Source organism: Peromyscus eremicus, chromosome 5, assembly GCF_949786415.1.
Source record: "Peromyscus eremicus chromosome 5, PerEre_H2_v1, whole genome shotgun sequence".
NCBI classification, from domain to species: domain Eukaryota; kingdom Metazoa; phylum Chordata; class Mammalia; order Rodentia; family Cricetidae; genus Peromyscus; species Peromyscus eremicus.
Genome location: NC_081420.1, coordinates 84789162 through 84808045, shown reverse-complemented (window position 1 = coordinate 84808045; position 18884 = coordinate 84789162). Strand labels below are relative to the sequence as shown.

Below are 18884 nucleotides of genomic sequence, written 5' to 3'. Positions count from 1 at the left end.
GCTTGTTCCTTCCCTGCCTCTCCCAGGGCAGGCTCCATGTTGCCTCTGCATTTCATTTCCAGGGTATCCTCCTTCCCAACTCTCTTGGTGGCTCCTGGTCTGGGACAAGCAAGCTGGACTTGGCTTTTGACACCAAGACTTTGAGGGGGACAGCTGGCCAGTCACATTACTCATAGCAGCCTGCCTCATACCTGGTCCCTCCCTGCTTGTGGACTGTGGTTGGGGTTGAGCACCAGACACAAGTGCCACCATGTCCAGGATATAGATTCTTGGCATCTGGATGCCTTAGTGTTCCATACTGGGACAGGCAAAAGGGTATAGCTTCCAGCTCTGCACTCAGACCCTGACTCAGTCTCATGTGGTCCCATGGCTCCTCTTGGGCTGAGTTGTGGCCTGCAGCAGGAAAACACCATCATGTTGCCCTGTCCTGTTGGAAAACAGGGACCCTTTCCAATAGCTGAGCCAGGGCCAAGGGTCTAGAGAGGGTTGGCCTCATTGCAGTGTGTGAGCAGACAGCTGGTAGAACGGGCTCTAAATGGGAACAGGCCTGAGCTCTGCATCAGCCTGTGCTGGAGCCAGCTACTTGGATCAAGGCGCTCCTTGGCTTTAGGCCAGGACTGGCTTTTGTCATATTGCCATCAGAGTATTCCATGGAATGCAGGCAGATGGGCAGCACACAGGCATGGGGAGGACTAGAAGGGATTTTGCTGGCTCCCCTTGAGCCTGGTTATGTCCAGAGCTGCCAACCCTTCTTCCCAGAGCAGAAGCTTGCCGCTGTAGACATGTGGCTGGGCTGGCACACATCCTGGTAGGCAGCCCACATCCTCTGGGAGCCCCAGCGAGTGGGCAGAGACCTTTCCCATTACTTGGGCTGATTAGTGTTTGTTCCCAATACTTACTTCGACTGCTCTGGTCTAGATTTGGTCTCCTAGGGAACCCCACAAACACTTCCTGTTTTCTACATCTTTATACTCTTGCCCTCTGGAAGAATGATCTTGGGGTGTAAGGTCTAGGGATGTCACATCTGGAGGTTCTAAAGAAAACTTTGGGATGGCAGCCCAGTCAAGGACCAAGCTCTAGAGAAAAAAAGAGGGTCCTGGGGGTGTATATCCCCCTTCTCCCTGAAGTCCCAGGGTGAAGGGTATAAAGTATACAGGCCCAGGCTGGAGCTGGGACAGAGTCTGCACAGTGTGGACCTGGGCTTTTATTGTTAGACCAGGGGCATAGCATAGTAGGAGGACAGGAGGACAGAAGGACAGGCACATGGGGATAGGCCAGATGGGTCAGAAGGGTCAGTCCATAGTCCAGGGGAGGCAGAGACCAGAGTTACCCATCTTGGACTGGTAGACAGTGTTGAACTTTTCATCCAGCTCAGGAGTAAAGTGTTCCCTCCAGTCCCCAACAACACCTGGGGGAGGAAGGACAGATAGTACGAGTCAGCCAGGGAGAAGATGTCAAGGCTACACCACAAGCCAACCCCTGAGAGACTGACCAGTTTCTCCAGCCCCACACTCTGAATTATGTCCTGTAGGAGGCGTCTGCACCTCCCACCTGATACCTGGGAACATGACTTGATTTGGAAGTAGGTTAAGAGGTGATAAGAGTGACCTAACCTAGTGACTGGTGTCATCATCGAGTATGGGAGTAGAGTCTAAAGTGATGCAACCAGGAACTGGGGACACTGGAGCCGTAGGAGTGAAGGAGGCAGGAAGGAGTCTCCGGAGGGAGTATGGCCCGAGAATACCTTGTTCTGGCCTCCAGAGCTGTGTGAGAACTTCTCCTAGTCTGCATGCTCTGGATGGCAGCCAAGGGATGTGGTCATGAGCACCCATGGCTGCCCCATCCTGAAGCCACATTTATCTGGGGGCTGGAAGACAGTGCCTGGGTTCACATACCCCTAAGACCTGTCCTGAGGATTTGTCTTGTTGGAGACTTTGAGGAAAGTCCTAATTCTTCTGACTATTAATAAAGGCAAGAGGTCCTGGTGCTCCCAGGGGTTTTATCAGGGACAACAGCAAGGTATACTCTTAGTTGCCATGGGGACCCCACAGGCCCCTCCCCTTTTCTACATCCAAGCATCTCTTCAGAATTGGTTGGGCGGGGCTGAACTCAGGCAACCCTAGAACATGTTGCCCATGAGAATGGTGAAGGTCAGTTTCTTTTGGAAGAGTTGGCAGAGATGGAGTTGGGGCACTTTCTGAGAGGTATTCAGAAAGTTGGGTGGCTCTGGGAGGAGAGGTCTGAGTCAGAGCTGTAGCCTGGGGCCAAAAGGAAACCTCTGGGAAGGCACTGCCAGCAGGGAATGGCGTGGGGAAGGGACTGTCCTCAGCATCACACAATAGGCCAGGCAAGAAGGTATGGAAGGCAAGTAGACGGGGTAGGCTTGAGGGGCTGTAATCAGATACAAAAAAATGAGAGGTGAAGCATAGTGGTGCACACCTTTAATTCCTGCACTTAGGAAGCAGAAGCATAAGGATCTCTCCGGGTTCAAGGCCAGCCTGGTCTACAGAGCAAGCTCCAGGACAGCCAGAACTACGTAGAGACCCTGTCTCAAAAATAAAACAAAGAAAAGGTGAGGGTTGATTGGTCCTAGGATAGGCCCTGGGCATTTGAGTGGAGGCCTACCTTTCCTCAGGAACTTGCCCTGGCTCTGGTCTATGATCTCCTTGGACAAAAGGCTGTAGTTGACCATGTTGCTCTGACTCATGAAGGAGAAGCTGCAGTGTTCCAGTATGACATCCTCCTCTTCTGGTCCCAGGGGGTGTCCCAGGAATTCACTTAACTTCCGGATGGTACGGCGAGGTTCCTGGACCCAGAAAGACCCAGAGGAATGGATACATATTAAGACATTAAAATAATACAGTAGGGACTAGAGAAATAGCTCAATGGTTAAGAAAGAGTATATATTGCTCTTGGGTCCCCACACTGACCAGCTCATAGCTGCCTGTAACTGTAGCTCCAAGGGATCCAATGCAGAAATGTCCACATAGACACATACATACACATATTTAAACATAAAAGTAATAAGCTGGGCATAGTGACTCATGTTAATCCCAGCACTCAGCAGGCAGAGTCAAGTGGATCTCTGTGAGTTCAAGGCCAGACTGGTCTACAGCATGAGTTCGAGGACAGCCAGAGATACATAGAGGGACACTGTCTCAACACCCCCCGATACATATTAAAAAATTGTACAGCCGGGCGGTGGTGGTGCATGCCTTTAATCCCAGCACTTGGGAGGCAGAGGCAGGTGGATCTTTGTGAGTTCAGGGCCAGCCTGGTCTACAGAGCGAGATCCAGGAAAAGGTGCAAAGCTACACAGAGAAACCCTGTCTCAAAAAACCAAAAAAAAAAAAAAAATTAAATTAAATAAATAAATCTAAAGAATTTTTTTTAAAAAAGAGAATACATAGGGAGCTGGGTATGGTGGTGCACATTGTCTTTAATCCCTCCATGGGAGAGACAGAGACAAGTGGATCTCTGTGAGTTCAAGGCTAGCCTGCTACACAGCAAGTTCTAGGTCAGCAAAGACTACACGGAGAAACCCTGCCTCAAAAAACTAACTAACTAACTAACTATACATACATGAATGTACACACACACACACACATACACACATACACACATACATATATATGCACATGGGCATGCATGCTTTGGATGGCAGAGCTGGAGAGGTAGAGTTGCTAAGGCCATTTTGGAGCACAGAGGATTGTGGGTGGGTCCCCACCATCAGACTCTTAACTTGTTACACTGGTGAATTTTGGTTTTACTTTGATTTCTTTGTGACTGTGCCTCAATTCCTTCCTCTTAGGGTAAGAAAGTATTTAACTTATTTTTGGAATTTATAGGAGCCTGTAGTTGAGAGACTCTGGATATTTTAGAGATGCTTTGAACTTTGAAAGAGATTTTTGGATGTTTTAAAGTGACTGAACTTTTAAAGTGATTTTTTTTTCAAGACAGGATTTCTCTGCGTAGCCCTGGCTGTCCTGGAACTCACTCTGTAGATCAGCCTGGCCTTGAACTCACAGAGATCCGCCTGCTTGTGCCTTCCAAAGTGCTGGGACTAAAGGTGTGCACCACCATCACCTGGCTTAAAGTGAATTTTTAAAGACTGTAGGACTTTTAAGATGGAATGTAGATCTACCCACTGGCTCTGGGCTCTACAACTCTGCATTTTGATTGGTTGTGGTTTTCTGTGATAGTGTCCAGCTGTTGTAAAGAGAAGTTTCCATGATGAGGGGTGAAGACTACACTTATCAGTGGGTCTAAGAAGAATACATACAAGTAGCATTATTTGGAGCGAGAAGGTTGTATCTAGGAGTATATATACATGTAGTAACAATGAAAGAAAAGGCCACGAATCTGAAGAACAAAGGGAGGGCTATATGGGGAGAGGGGTTTGAACAGAGGAAAAGGACGGGAGAAATGTTGTAATTATATTATATTATATATATATATTATATATATTATATTATATATATTATATATTATATATATAATTATATAATATAATTACAACATTTTAAATATAAAATAAATAAACAAATGTAAAAGCACAAAAACTTACTCTTTAAGAATTAAAAAAAAAAAAAGGCTAGATAGTGGTGGTACCTTTATTCCCAGCACTTGGAGGCAGAAGCAGGCAGATCTCTGAGTTTGAGGCCAGCCTAGTCCACAGAGTGAGTTCCAGGATAGCCAGGCCTACACAGAGAAACCCTGTCTTGAGAAACAAAACAAACAAACAAATAAATAAATGGAATGTTTTATATTGTGATATTGCTATTAATATGAGATGTTTTGGATGCATAAGAAAGTAAAGGTTATTGTTTAATAGTGTTGTATTGGTGTGTCAAGTTAGCTAGGGGTCCATTGTCCTTGTGGCCTCTGTTAACAGATGCAAACCTAGATACAGCTGGGAAGAGGAACTCTTGAGGAAATTCCTTCATAAGACTGGCTGCAGGCAAAGCAGAGGAGTATTTTCTTGATTAATGGTTGATGTGGGAGAGCCCAGCCCACTGTGGGACACACAGAAATTAAAGCCCAGAGAGACACAACAGGGGACTCCAGGATGTCTGGTCTCTGCCCCTGTCAGATGCTGAGACCAAGTAGTGTCCAACCAGACCCACACCACCAATTGCAAAGGACTAGAAACAGGGTATAAAAATCTTGAAAACTGAAACCTCAAGTATTAATTTATATCTATGTGTTTAGGACACGTTGTATTTGGCACTCAGAGATATCATATCTTTAAAGAATTTGATCAAAAAAAAGCTTTAAAAATTGAGCTTTAATTTTTGTAGCAAAACTCATTCAGTTGGAAAAGCCTGAACCTCTACTGATGTGAATCTATTCATGATGTGAATCTATTCATCTTTGTTCCTCTTGTTTTAATGTCTTGAGGCCAAACCAGCCTCGTCTGCTGGGGGCAAATGTGTACAGTTTCCAAGACCCAACAGATCTTGGATTCCCAAAAATCCCTAAGCACACACAGCATTAACAGCTGCAGCCAGAGCTGCAGGCTTCTGAAAGGTCAGCCTTGTGGATATAATTTAAAACATCCTGCAAAGAAGTGGATTTCATCTTGTTATTCTGACTGAAAATCTTGCTGTTTACACATAATATTGGAACAGCTCAGAGAACTCAAGGTTCTCCAGCATCACGCATCGAATTTGCTGGCTGTGCCAGGGTGGGCTGAGTAATCAGAAGGCCTGTCTGTTCCATTAGAAAGTGCAGGGGCTGGAAGGAGGAGCAAATGAAAGAATGTATTCATGCACCAAAACCGCTTATCGGAGCTTATCTGAATTTCCGAATGCAGTCAAATATGAAACAAAGATTACTTTGATGAATAAACACAAAAATAACATCAAGAGACTGAATGTATAACTTAAGGCACATGGGGGGCACCAAAGAGGGGTCAGTTCTCTCCTTCCACCATATGGGTTCCAGGGATCAAGACAGTCCAATAAAGGCCTTCCTCCTGAGTCATCTGTGTGTGTGTGTGTGTGTGTGTGTGTGTGTGTGTGTGTGTGTGTGCACGCGCGCACGCGTGTGCATGCAGAGGCAAGAGGAAAATCTCAGGTGCCATTCTTTAGAGAAGTCCATCTTGTTTTTTGGGAAAAGGTCTGTCTCCATCTTGTTTTTTGAGAAAAGGTCTGTCACTGACTTTCAACTCACCAAACAGACCAGGCTGGCCAGCCAGCAAGCCGCGGGCATCTGCTTGTCTCTGTCTCTCAGTGTGTATCATCAAGCTGGCTTTTTTATGTGGGTTCTGGGGATCAAACTCAAGTCCTCATACATGTTCCACGAGCACTTGACTGGCTTAGCTATTTCCCCAGCCCCACAATCTTAAAATTATAAACGTACATTAAAAATTCTTGAAACTCAGGTTGGAGAGATGGCTCCGCAGTTAAGAGCACTCACTGCTCTTGCAAAGGATCTGGGTTCAATTCCCAGCACCCATGTGGTGGCTACAACCATCCATAATACCAGCTCCAGGGGATCCAATGTCCTCTTCTGACTTCCTTGGGCAACAGGCACACACACGGTACACAGACATACATGTAGATAAACACTCATACACATAAGATAAAAGAAAAAGAAAAATTGCTTGAATCTCCTACCAACAAGACTCACAATGGCTGTTGCTTTAGGAACGCTGGAGCAGCTAGAGATTCTGAAAGCACCAATATCGTTGGCAGTCCTGTCTTAGGAAAACAAGCTTCACAGAATGTTCTGGAAGAGCTGGGGACAGCGGGGCTTTGACTGAGGAGGACCCGGCTTAGGTGGCCTGCTGGATATGTGGAAGGGGTGCCCACCTGATGCAGCTCCTCATAGGTGACAAAAAGCAGATTTAGGTCCTTCTGGAGTCCCAGCCACCCCTTCACATGGTCAAACCAGGAACCGAAGAAGCCTGAGGAAGGAAGAAACAGAGGAGCTGCAGTCCCAGCTGCATGTGGCTGGGACCCAGGAGGGGCAGGGCAACCTCAGAGGGGGCTAGAACAAAGATGCAAAGCTGCCCGCCAGCTTGGCGAGCCCCTTCAGTCCTGGAGACCCACCTGTGCCCTCGAGAAACTCATCCACAAATTCCTCAAAAGAGCTGGGATTGGGCAGGAAGCCGGCAATTCGGTGAAAGTGATAGAAGGAAACCAGAGCGTCCTTGGGGTTCCGGGCCATGTACACCACCTGGTGGACAGAGTCCCGAATCTCAGCACTCTGAGGTTCAAGACTTCCCCGGTTGCTGTGACCTCAAGTAGCTGAGCCCCGGACCCCAGCTCCAGTCTAGAAGTGTGGGTGGGAAGAGTTGCACAATGCTGGCCTCCTGGACCCCCGAAAATGGTAGTGGTGAGTGGATCCCAAGCATGGGCCAGACCTGGCCACTGAGCAGCAGTCGGTAGAGTCCTGCGTGGCTAGTGAATGGGTAGCCCCCGGGGACAGGTTTTGGTTTCTTTATTAGTACATTTGAAATTTTTTATTTTGTAGGGAGCATTGTTACTCATTCTGTCAGGTTCCAGGCAGCTGATGGCCACCATCACCCCACAGGATAAGTAGGCCTTGCCTATCAAAGTTCTACCAATCTCCAGGTCGCCTGGACACTGCCAGGAGGCCGGGCATAGACTTGTGTCTGTGAGGCCTGCCTGAGTTTCTCTGGCCCCTCCTTACCAAGGTAGGAAGGGATCTCTCTTCCCCAGAGCCAACCACTGGTCAAGATGGATGACTCTGACATTCAGTTCACTACACCCGGACAATGAACCTGCCTGACCCACCCACCCTCCTTCCTCTGGCTTGTCTACACTTCCGGCCTGGTAGAGGCTTCCTGCCGAATAGACCCTGCCTCAACTCCAGCCTAGGGCTGACGCTGCTGTGGTTTCTACCCTCCCACTCACCATGTCCTTCACCCCAAGACTCGAAGGCGAAGCCAAGTCCTTTGGACCCTTCGGACCCCCAAAGCCTGACTCCATCTTGGCTCTTGTGAAATGGCGAGGAGCGCGAAGGCACCGGTTTCCTACCTTGGCTTTGGACTTCATCAGAGCTGGCGCCAGGGCTTTGGCATGCAGGTGGGAGGTGAGCAGCCGAGGCCAGGAGCTGTTGAGCTTGGGAAGGAGGCTGCTGAAGGAGGTCTGCTCTATCCAAGGCATGCGGGCCCAGTTGGGGAGGTGGTGGATAGGCCACAAGTGGCCCCCACAGAAGATCAGACTCAGTACCTGCTGCATCCATGTGGTACCTGTAGGACAAGGGGTGGGAGTCAGGGTTGGGCAGGTGATGGGGGTGGCTACTTCTGCCTAAGATATTCCACACTTTTTCTTTCCCCCCCTCAGAGTAACAGATCAATTAGGTGCATTATTAATAGCGGAGACAGGATGGTGAGGCTTCTGAAGCTAGCCTAGTCCTCTACTCTCACTGTTCTACCTTCCACAGACCACAGACCCCCAAACCTGGCCAGCGGACTGCTCTGCCACTCTATGACATGTTCCTTATTGCTATTTGAGACTTTAATCAATATGTTATTTGTTTTTTGGGACAGAGTCTCTCTACATAGCCCTAGCTGTCCTGGTACTCACCATGTAGACCAGGCTAACTTTGAACTCACAGAGTACCTCTGCCTCCTGAGTGCTGGGATTAAAGGCATGTGCCACTATACTTGGCCTTCAGTATAGCTTTTATCATCTGTATTTCTGCTAATATTCTGTACATGAACACTTAGGAGTTTTCTAGTCCCTCTCCTCAGTCACACTAGTAACTTAGGGTTTTTCTAAAGAGCTTTGGCTTTCTTCCCCTCTGTCTTCTCCCTTTCTCCCTTTCTCGGGGCCCTACAGGTGGAATCCAGGACTATGTGTAAGTTAACCAAGTACTCTACCGCTGCAAACTCCCGCCCCTTCCTCTTTACTTTGTAAGCTTTCACCACAGAATCGCCTGCTTGTGGCAATGTAGGCTTTTTCTAGCATGCACCTAAAATCTCTTCCACACATCCCTCTTTTTTTTTTTTTTAGCTGTTTGTTATATATAGTAGAACCCCAGTTTTTAGTATCAGTTCTACCTTACAGCCCCAGCATGTGACTAAAAAGCATGTTTGGGGTTTGGGCTAGGCTCGATGGTAGGTCACTTGCCTAGCATCGTGAAGCCCTGGGCTTTGGTCCTTGTTCCATGGGAACAAAAAAGGAAAGAAAGAGAAAAGAAAAAAGTATGCTTTGGAAAAAGATCAGAGCCCTGGAACTGGAGAGACAGCCCAGTAGTTACGAGCACTGGCTGCTCTTCCAGAGAATGTGGATTTGATTCCCAGAACCCACATGGCAGCTCTCAACTGTTTGTAACTCCAGCTCCAGGGGGTGTGACAACCTCTTCTGGCCTCTGCAGGCACCGGGTATGCATGCATCACAAAGGTAAACATCCAGACAAAGCACCCACATACATAAAAAAATCACAAATAAAACTTTTTTGATTAGAAGAAGAAGAAGAAGAAGAAGAAGAAGAAGAAGAAGAAGAAGAAGAAGAAGGAAATCAGTTGTCCTCATGCACCCCACAGTAGCAACTTAGTGGTAAAACAGCAGAGAAAACCCTACTATAGCAGTGGCAGAGACCAACAGGAAGGAATGTGTAAAAGCTATGTGGGAAGAGTGTTCCCGCCTCTGTGAAGATGTGGGGGTGGCCCGGGCAGATGGAGAATCCTCTGTCCTTAGACAAGATGTCTTGACAAAATAAACAGACCAGTTCTTCCATGTTAATCTGCAAATCAAACACAATTCCAATAAAAATACCCTCAGGTTTCTACAGAGCTAGACAAATTGGTACTGAAATTACACGGAAGAGAAACACATGGTACCCAGGCCTCAGAAGGCCAGTGATGCTCAGTGGGGAACGGCAGTGGCTTCTGCAGGAAGCCCAGTGATAGACACAGTGTGGTCAGTAAAGGGAAGTTCAGAGCTTTGGTCCAGTTCAATGCCTCTGGGTCAACAGAGTCGCTATTTGGCAAAACACAACAGGAGATCTGTACTTCACACCACCCAGGAATAAACCAAGTGTGAACACTGCAAACGAATAGGCAAATTCCTCTTTTGTTTTTGTTGTTGTTTGTTTGGAGACAGAGTCTCACTACGTAGCTCTAGCTGTTCTGGAACTCACTATGTAGACCAGGTTTGCCTCAAACTCACAACTATCCACATGCACCACCACACCCAGCGGCAAATTCCTTTATAGCGTTCATACAGGGACTGTTTCTAAGTACAACACAAAATACTATTGACCCCACTCAAACTCAGGGGCAAGCAACTGTAAGTCTGACAATACTTGGCTAGCCAGCACTATAGTTTGAATCCAGAATGTCTCTGAAAGGTCTATGTGTTAGAAGGAGGAGGGGAGACTGACCAGACAGGGGCCTGTGGGAGGTCTTTGGGTCATGGGGAGGGGGGTGCTTTCTAAGATAGTACTACCCCAGTTTCTTCTCTTCTTCTTTCTTTTGAGATAGGGTCTCATGCTAAACGTGATTCTCCTGCCTCCACACCTGAGTGTGGTGCTGGAATTACAGACATGTGCTGCCATGCCTGTGTTATTTGGTGCTGGACTCCAAACCCTGGACCTTGCCCACGCAACTTACCCATATCCCTAGGATCTTTCTCTTATTTTTTTTTCTTGGATGGATTCCAGGGCCTTGTGCATGCTATATAAGTACTGTGTCACTAGACCACCCCGTTAGTCTCTTCCTCTTTTCACATCTCAGCCATAAAAAGAGTAAATTTGCTCTGCCAAGTCCTCTCTACCATGAGGTGCCACAAGAACAAAGCAATGGTACCCATGGGTCATAGATTGGGATCCTCAAAACTGTGAGCCAACGTAAGCTCTCTTTATAATCTGATTCTTGTGGGTGTTTTTCAGAGTGAGGGAAAGCTGACTCACACTCATCAACTGCTAGCTGGTCAGTGCCGAGGGATGAATTAGAAAATCCCTACTGGTGGCAGTGGTGGCGCATGCCTTTAATCCAAGCTCTCGGGAGGTAGAGACAGGAGGATCTCCATGAGGCTAGTCTGGTCTACAAAGCAAGTTCCAGACCAGTCAGGGCTACATAGTGAGACCTCCCCAAAAAAAGAAGGAAGAGGAGGAGGAGGAAAAGAAAAGAAACAGTTTCAGTGTCCTCACAAGACACATTTTCATTGCAGTGTAAAGCAGTAATGCTACAGGACTGATGTCTCGGTGTGGATTATCAACAAAGTAGGGCAACTGGAACAATGCTCTGGAACAGAGGTTATGGGAACACATTCTCTCAGCCTTATCTTTTTTCTTTTGTAAACTTTATTATAAAAATGCCTTAGGCTGGGGCATGGTGGCACATGCCTTTAATCCTAGCAGAGGCAGTGGATATCTTTGAGTTCTAGGCCAGCTTGGTCTACATAGTGAGTTCCAGGATAGCCATGGCTACACAGAGAGACTCTGTTTCAAACTAAATAAACAAACAATCAAACTTTAAATAAATGAAAACATCATACACCAAGATTAATGACAACATGCTACCATCAACCATTTTTTTTTCCTTTTTGGGGGTTGAGGTTTGGGGTTTGTCTGTGTAACAGCCCTGGCTGTCCTGGAACTCGCTCTGTAGACCAGGCTGGCCTAGAACTCAGAGATTCACCTGCCTCTGTCTTCCAAGTGCTTGGATTAAAGGCATGTGCCACCATGCCCGGTCATCAACCATTTCTTCCACCTATGATTTAGATCCTTTTTTCTCTGTGTGTCTCACCTGGCCGCAGGTGACTTCTGGGGACCTCTGCTTGCCCTCCAGGCCCACAAGGGCTGCTCTATCCCTTTGTTCTGGGAGCAGTGGAGCTGGGGCAAGAAAGGTCCAGGGGGCACAGGCTGTTCTGACACCGTCCCCAGGGGACACTCACAGCCAAGCCCAGAACCTACAAAGCTTTAATGCTTTTTCCATGTTGCCTGAAGGCTGATTTCATCTGTGGTAACAGCAAAACTAGCTTGAGTTTCATCTACCTTCCTCACAATTTCACAGTTGTTGTTTTTTTGGTTTTTGTTTTTGTTTTTTCATAGGCCTTGGTAACCTGAGATGATTTTGTCTTTTCCTTATTAAGTTGAAAACGTGTACGTTCCCAGGAAAGGAAGCACTCCTTAGCCTCTTTGTGCTGAGCAGCGTCATTGCTCAGGGGCTTTGGGGACTGAGGGCAGCTGGAACACAAGCCTTGGATTCGGTGGCCGTGGACTTGATAACGGGGAACTTTGCTAAGAGATTAATGCGAGCAGTTCTGTATGCAGCATAGGTATACTGGACAATTCACATTCTAGGCTGGATGAGGCACACAGTGTGAGGCTTTCATCACACAATTTAAGACAGTAGTTAGTGATTTCTAGAATTTTCCCTTTAATATTTTTAGACCACTACTGAGTATGAATAACTGAGATCACAAATAAGGGGGAAATGACCTGACTATATCAAGGAGACAGGAGACATGGACATAAAAGAGGTCACTGGAAGGTTCTGGAATCATACAGAAACTGAGCAGGAGTGGCTTTCCGAGACAGCTGGGACTTTCCACCTTCCTGCCTTATGGCACATTTGAGTCATCATTCGTTGCTTTTATGAAGACAGGCAGAGGTGTGCAGCTGGCTCTGTGCCCTCTGGAGCAGGAAGGCAGAGTGCTCCTGAAGGTTAGGTGTTGTCCCTTTCTGCAGAGCCAGTCAGCCTCTGGGAGTTTGGGGTGGAGGGACACAAGTGGCAACTACGTTGTAAGAAGTAGACACAAAAGCAGGTTTTCTGAGAAGGGAGAGAGATACACAGGGCTCCCTGTGCTCTGGCAAAGCAAAACCTGGCTTTGAATGTCCCCTCGGTAACCTGCTCAGGCCTCCATTTACACATCATGCCAGGTGGTGAGTGACTGGCACCCGTACGGTGCTAAGTATGGCATGATCAGGATGTGATCCTGGATCTGCAGTGGTCACGCATCTTCCTGGACCCCCTGGTACAGCTGCTCTAACAGATGACCACCAACTTGGCTGGTGAGATGGTTCAGTGGGTAAAGAGGTTTGCCACCCAGCCTGATAAACTCCCCTGGGAACTACATGATGGGAAGAGAAAGCAGACTCTTGAAAGCTGTCACCTGACCTCCATACATGTCACCTGACCTCCATACATGCCCTGTGCCACACACACACACAAATAAATAAATAAACAAACAAACAAATAAATTTAACAAATAACCAGCACACCGGTGGCTTTCAACAACACAGCTCATACTGTACTTCTGAGTGCAAGCAGAGCTGGCAGCTGAGGTGGTGTTTCCTTGTGACCTTTCCTTTTCCAGCTTCTTGGGGCCACCATGTTCCTTCCAAGTGTCTCATCCCACTTCAGAAGCAACAGTGCAGCATGTTCACATCCCCCGTCTGACCCTGTGACCCCACTTCTGTCATCGCGCCTCCCTTCAAGGCTCTGAGCCTTATGCTCTGCTTGAGAGGGACCCTGTGATGACTCTGGACTCCGTGACCCACGATGATCTCCATCTAAAGGTCCCCAGCGTAATCATTACTGCAAAATCCCTTCGGCCACATGAGGTCACACACTGGAGGATTAGATCGTGAGCATGTTGGGGCTGTTACTCAGTGGGTGACAGGCAGGGAGAGAAGTGAGGCTAAGGCATAGGTCTGTCAGGAAAGCATCAGATGCAGGAATGTGAGGGCAGGGCAAAGAGGAAGAGGCGCCACAGAGGAAGCAGAGGACAGAGCTGACCTGAGAACACCTGACTCTTACATGTCAACTTCTTCCTTGGTTGGACTGCGCCTTAGCCTACCTCCATCATTACTGCTGAGTACAGGAGGGCCCCGGGTCGAGATGGACACCCACTGCATGGATGGCTTGGGGCCTTCTTGGTGTGTATGATGCTACAGTGACTCCACCAGGCAAGGCAGAGAGCAGTGAGATGAGGTAGTAAGAGGGCAAACTGTCACCCCGATGTGCAGAAGCCTTCCCGGGAGGGATGACCACTGAACGGTCAGAAGGGTGGTCAGACAGAGGTCTTGTAAGCAGAGCTTGGGGGGATGGGACTATCACCTGACTCCAGGTGGCTTCTTATGCATATCTGGGGTCCCAGCTATGAGCTCTCTGAGGAAAACCATGGCATCTAATAACTACCACTTTCTTGTTTGATTTTAGAGCCAAGATCTCTCTGTGTAGCTCGGGCTGGTATGTAGACCAGGCTGGCTTCAAACTCATAGAGATCTTCCATCCTCTGCCTCCAGAATTCTAGGATTAAAGGGTGTGCCACCACGCTTGACTCACTATCACTTTCTAACTGAATGTTCCAGAACATTCTAGCTTTGGTGATGGTCTTTCCAGAAATCCTACCTGGACTTCTCTGTTAAGAATGTAACCAGGTCCTCATCTACAACAACCAAACACTCCACTGGGGTGTGCCACAGTCCACTTCTCTGCTTTAGACATTTGAAAGCTTTGGCCATGAGCAAAGAAGAGGGTGTTCTGGGAGCTGTGCAGGGTCTTTCCCCCTCAAACAATCACCCTTTCCTGGAGTCCCCTTCAGAGATATCAAATCCTAGGGCTCTAGATGGGAATGGGAGGTCACAGCCCCCCCCTTAGCTTCTCTAGCTTCCAGGATGGGGAGGAAGATTATCACCTTTTCTAAGTCTAAGCAAATACAAGCCAGAAAAGGCTCTTCAGAGCAGGGTGGCCCTTTCCTCCCACCCTGCCTGTACCTAGATCAAGGACTGGTAACAAGAGTCAGTAGTGTATCTTGCTAACGGCAGGCCAGGCCCTGCTCTGTCTGGGTCTGCTCCCACAGTTACTGAGGGATGATCCCTCCCCACCCCTGCCCCCATGCAGGGACACTGACCCCCTGGATCCAGGACCCAGGACTTAGGTAGGGCCCATAGCTCTGCTGCCCTCTCAGAGAGAGTTGTAGGCACAGCCTAATGAATCCCAGCCCACCCACTGCATTCCTTCTGGTGGGAAGTCTAGACCATAGACCAGGCCCCTGGGTAGATGTGGTGAGGTGTAAAGGGAGGGAGGGAGGGAGGGCTCTGATCCCAGGAGAGGGGGAGGGGAACAGGGAGCAGGGAGAGAGAAGCAGGGGGCAGGGAGAGGGGATCAGGAGGCTGGGGAGGGGAACAGGGAGCAGGGTGGCTGGGAAGCAGGACAGTTATGTGGGGTGGAGGTGAAGTAGGTTTGGTGTAAGAGGAAGAGGAGTCAGGAATGTGGAGTGTAGGAGGGGCACCTGGCCCTATCTGCTGAACCATTTGCTCATCTAGGTCACTGACAGCCCAGATGGCCCTGGTGGCCAAGTCACACGAGGCAGATCTTACTCTTTTTTTTTTGTTTTTTCGAGACAGGGTTTTTCTGTGTTGTTTTGGTGCCTGTCCTGGATCTCACTCTGTAGAGCAGGCTGGCCTTGAGCTCACGGAGATCCGCTTGGCTCTGTCTCCGGAGTGCTGGGACTAAAGGCGTGCACCACCACCGCCCGGCCAGATCTTCCTCTTAATGGGCATTGTGGCCCCAAGAGACAAAGGCAAACTCTACCCCTGATTGGGATCCTCACCCTGGGCGCCTATCCTTATGGATTCAAGATGGCGAGGACGGCCAGGAAGGGTCCTGCAGAACCAGGCCGGCACCCCGACCACACTGGAGGAAGGGAAAGCAGGCAGTACTCTGGGATTAGAGAGTTCCTGTCCCCACAGAAACACACTTCAGTGGGATGACATACACCATTCACCTCAGCAGGGCTCAGGGCAAGGCAAATCTTGTCCCCCAAAGACCACATGCCTAAGAGCATCCCAGATGGAGCCAGATTATCAGCACACACCCCACATCACCACCCACAGGCTCAGAAACATGTTCACGCAAGTGTAGTGAGATTAGAGAAGTTCGTGGGAACCTGACCAAGGTATGTGGGAGGCTGCTGGTGCCCAGAGTAAGGACACCCTACAGCTTCTGAGGCTACTAAGTAGAAGGATGACTGGCCAAGGAGGCTACTGGGGCTTATAGAGCTGGTAGCTTACGGTCTGGTATGAACTCAGGCCAGAGAGGCAGCCCTACAGCTCACACCAGAATCAGAGGTGACAGGGAGAAGGCCCAGGGGTCTACTCTACAGTGCCAAGAAAGGGAATGAGGCCCTGTGGTTGAAAGGGAACACTGACATCCCTGGGTCGTTCAGCCTCCTTGTCCCAGTCCCAGCCTCTCACCTGACTTGGGAAACGTCACCAAGAGGACATCTGTGTCCTGGAACTGGAAAGCACAAGCTGCCTTCAGGGACTCCTGGGTGTGCATGAACCCTGGGAAGCGAATGCCATCGAAGATTTCGGTGGTGTTCATGCGTTCATTCATGCTGGTGCTGTCGGGAGTGGGGCTGTAGGTGAGGCAGTCTGTTACCCGGGGCCCAAGCTCCTTCCAGCAGATGCAAGGCCGTCTGCCATTCCATCATTAAACGTTGAGACGGGTCCACACCAGGTGGCTGCTGGTTTTGTTCTTAGGCATCTTTGGAGGACCATCCCAGAACCTTGGTCAGACTTGCCTGCCATCTGGGCCAAGGGAAGCCTCCATCCTCTCGGGGTATACAGATCTCTGTGCTTCGGCTTTGGGCTGGCAATGGCGTTTGTCTGGCCTTGAGACCGCGGCCCACTGCTTGGCAGAATTCTGCCTCAGCCACTAGTTCTTGACCACTTGTTTGCAGGGCTGCACCTCAACTTGTGTGGTTGCGACCTATTGTGAACATCCTTGTGGACTTGAGAGCGGCTTGCCTCACTCCCAGAAACCCCAAGCAGTGATGGGAACTGTGCCCAGAAGCCCCATCTATCAGAGAGACAGTTTCTACCCACGCCCTCCCTCCAGTCTTCACACTCGGCTGCCCTGCCTGGGCTGTTTCTGCTGAATCCTGGAGCAGCCTCTGACATTAGCCCCACCTCCCGTGTCCCCCGGGATCCCCACTCACCACAAAGTCCTTCTCTGTGAGCTGTGCCTCGCTGTCTGCATGCAGCCCAGCCCTAGAAAACGTGGCTCAGGCTCTACTTGGGCAGCTCCAAAGAGGCTCCACCCTAGCTAGAGTTGCAGGGCCCTGGGGCAGATGACTGCGGGGTGCCCCGCCCCCAACCAGACCCGTTTAGGGGAGGGGCTGGAAGAGCGCCCCCGTAGGCAAGCAACAAGTGGATAATCTTCAAGACAGAAGCCAGTTTTGAGCAGACTAAGGTACAATTTAACAGTGACTGGGTATGACACAATTTTCCTGTTTCAGAAATGCTCCCCTGTGGAGGCACTGGCCAGGACGGCCCCCGGAGGAGGAGTGAAGCATTCCTTTCTCTGTGTTCTGACAAGACAAGAAGGCAGCTTTCTCTGCCACCCTAGAAACCATGCTGTTTATATAATTTTGACATTTGGGGTAAGTAGTAATATAGTACAAAGTAATCAGCGCTGGAACAAAGTATGTCCAGGAAGACTCCCATCTCCCGCCACTGCCAACCAGCAGCCTCTGCTACCCTGACCTCACAGTCTCGTTACCCAGCTGCCAAGAAACACAAAACTATCTTACTGCCTACCATACTACTTGCAACAACCAGTGTCCTGGAGATTTTATACAACAGAATAAAACTTCTTCCATTTGCTTAGGATACTTGTTTTTTGTTTTGTTTTGTTTGGGTTGATTTGGGTTTTTGTTTTGTTTTGACCCATTATGATGCAGGGGAGCACGGGGCTCCATCCTCTCTGTCTCACAGGTGGTAAGTGAGTCACTATCCACACAAACCCATGAAGCATACACTGACCTGTCATCCATGTCCTTACCTGTCCTTTAAAGGGTAGCTCCAACCCCGGTCCCTCTTTTCAGACTTTCCCAGGGAGAAGTCAGCTCCTCACAATCTCAAACCCAGACAGACAACAGTCAAGTTCTCCAAAGGTTCAGCTAAACTGAGTTCACTAATTCACACACCATGTGATTACCACATGCATAACTGGAACAGACAGCAGGTCAGGCTTCCTGAAAATTCCCTTTGGTCCTCTCAGCAGAAACCTGTGTCCTTCACAGACAACGGTTGCACAGGCCTATCACCATCCCTCATTTTATTTGTTTTTGAACATCACACGAATGGGCTACTGCGTGAGCACCTTTTGTGTCTGGGTTTGTTCCCTTTACATGTTGTTTATGACTTTCATCCATGCCATTGTGTGTACAGAGAGTTCCTCTACATGGTTGTGCTGTGTTACATTGTAGAGATAGTTGTTCACCCATTCACCGTGTGTTGATGGACATCAGGGCTGTTTCCAGCTCTGTTGAGATAGAATTCATATAGTGGGCCAGGGATGTAGCTCAGTTGTTAGAGTGCTTGCCTACCATTCATGGACCCTAGATTCAGTCTCTGGCATTGTACATGCATGATGATACATACCTATAATCCCAGCACTCAGGAGGTAGAAAAGAATAAAAAAGTCAAGGTCATCAGCTATATAGTGAATCTGAGGTCAGCCTGGGCTACATGAGACCCTGTCTCAAAAGGAGTGGAGAACTAAAGAGATGAGTCAGCAGTTAACAGCACTTCGTACTCTTGGAGAGGACCTGGATTCAGGTATTCAGTTCCCAGCACCCACATGGTGGCTCACAACTATCTGTAACTACAGTTCCAGGGGTTTTGATGGCTAGGACATTCTTCTGGCCATCAACGGTACTTGCACCCACATGGTACAAATACATAGATTCAGGTAAAACATTCACATACATAAATTAAAAATAAATTTAAAAGATTTTTAAAAAAGATGTAATCCATACAACTTTCATTATAAAATGAATATTTGTATCACACCCCCAAATTTGTATGCTGAAATCCTAATCCCCAATATGATGGTACCAGGAGGTGGGCCTTTGGGAGGAAGTAAAGATAAAGCCTCCTTGTGTTACCTG

At 48.6% G+C, this 18884-nt stretch overlaps 1 protein-coding gene across 2 annotated transcripts; it reads right to left on the bottom strand.

Moving 5' to 3' along the window:
- Positions 1-1199: 1199 nt before the first annotated feature.
- LOC131910607 (sulfotransferase 2B1-like) lies at positions 1200-17048 on the bottom strand. Of its 2 annotated transcripts, none has more exons than XM_059262498.1 (6): positions 16929-17048; positions 8007-8221; positions 7056-7182; positions 6816-6910; positions 2626-2806; positions 1200-1408 (listed from the first exon to the last, which is right to left on the bottom strand). In XM_059262498.1, the coding sequence occupies exons 2-6, from the start codon at positions 8208-8210 to the stop codon at positions 1293-1295; spliced, it is 723 nt and encodes a 240-aa protein (XP_059118481.1). In that variant the 5' UTR covers positions 8211-8221; positions 16929-17048; the 3' UTR covers positions 1200-1292. The 2 variants fall into 2 exon arrangements, with proteins under 2 accessions (XP_059118481.1, XP_059118479.1); XM_059262496.1 differs by lacking the exon at positions 16929-17048 and adding an exon at positions 16183-16841.
- Positions 17049-18884: the final 1836 nt, after the last annotated feature.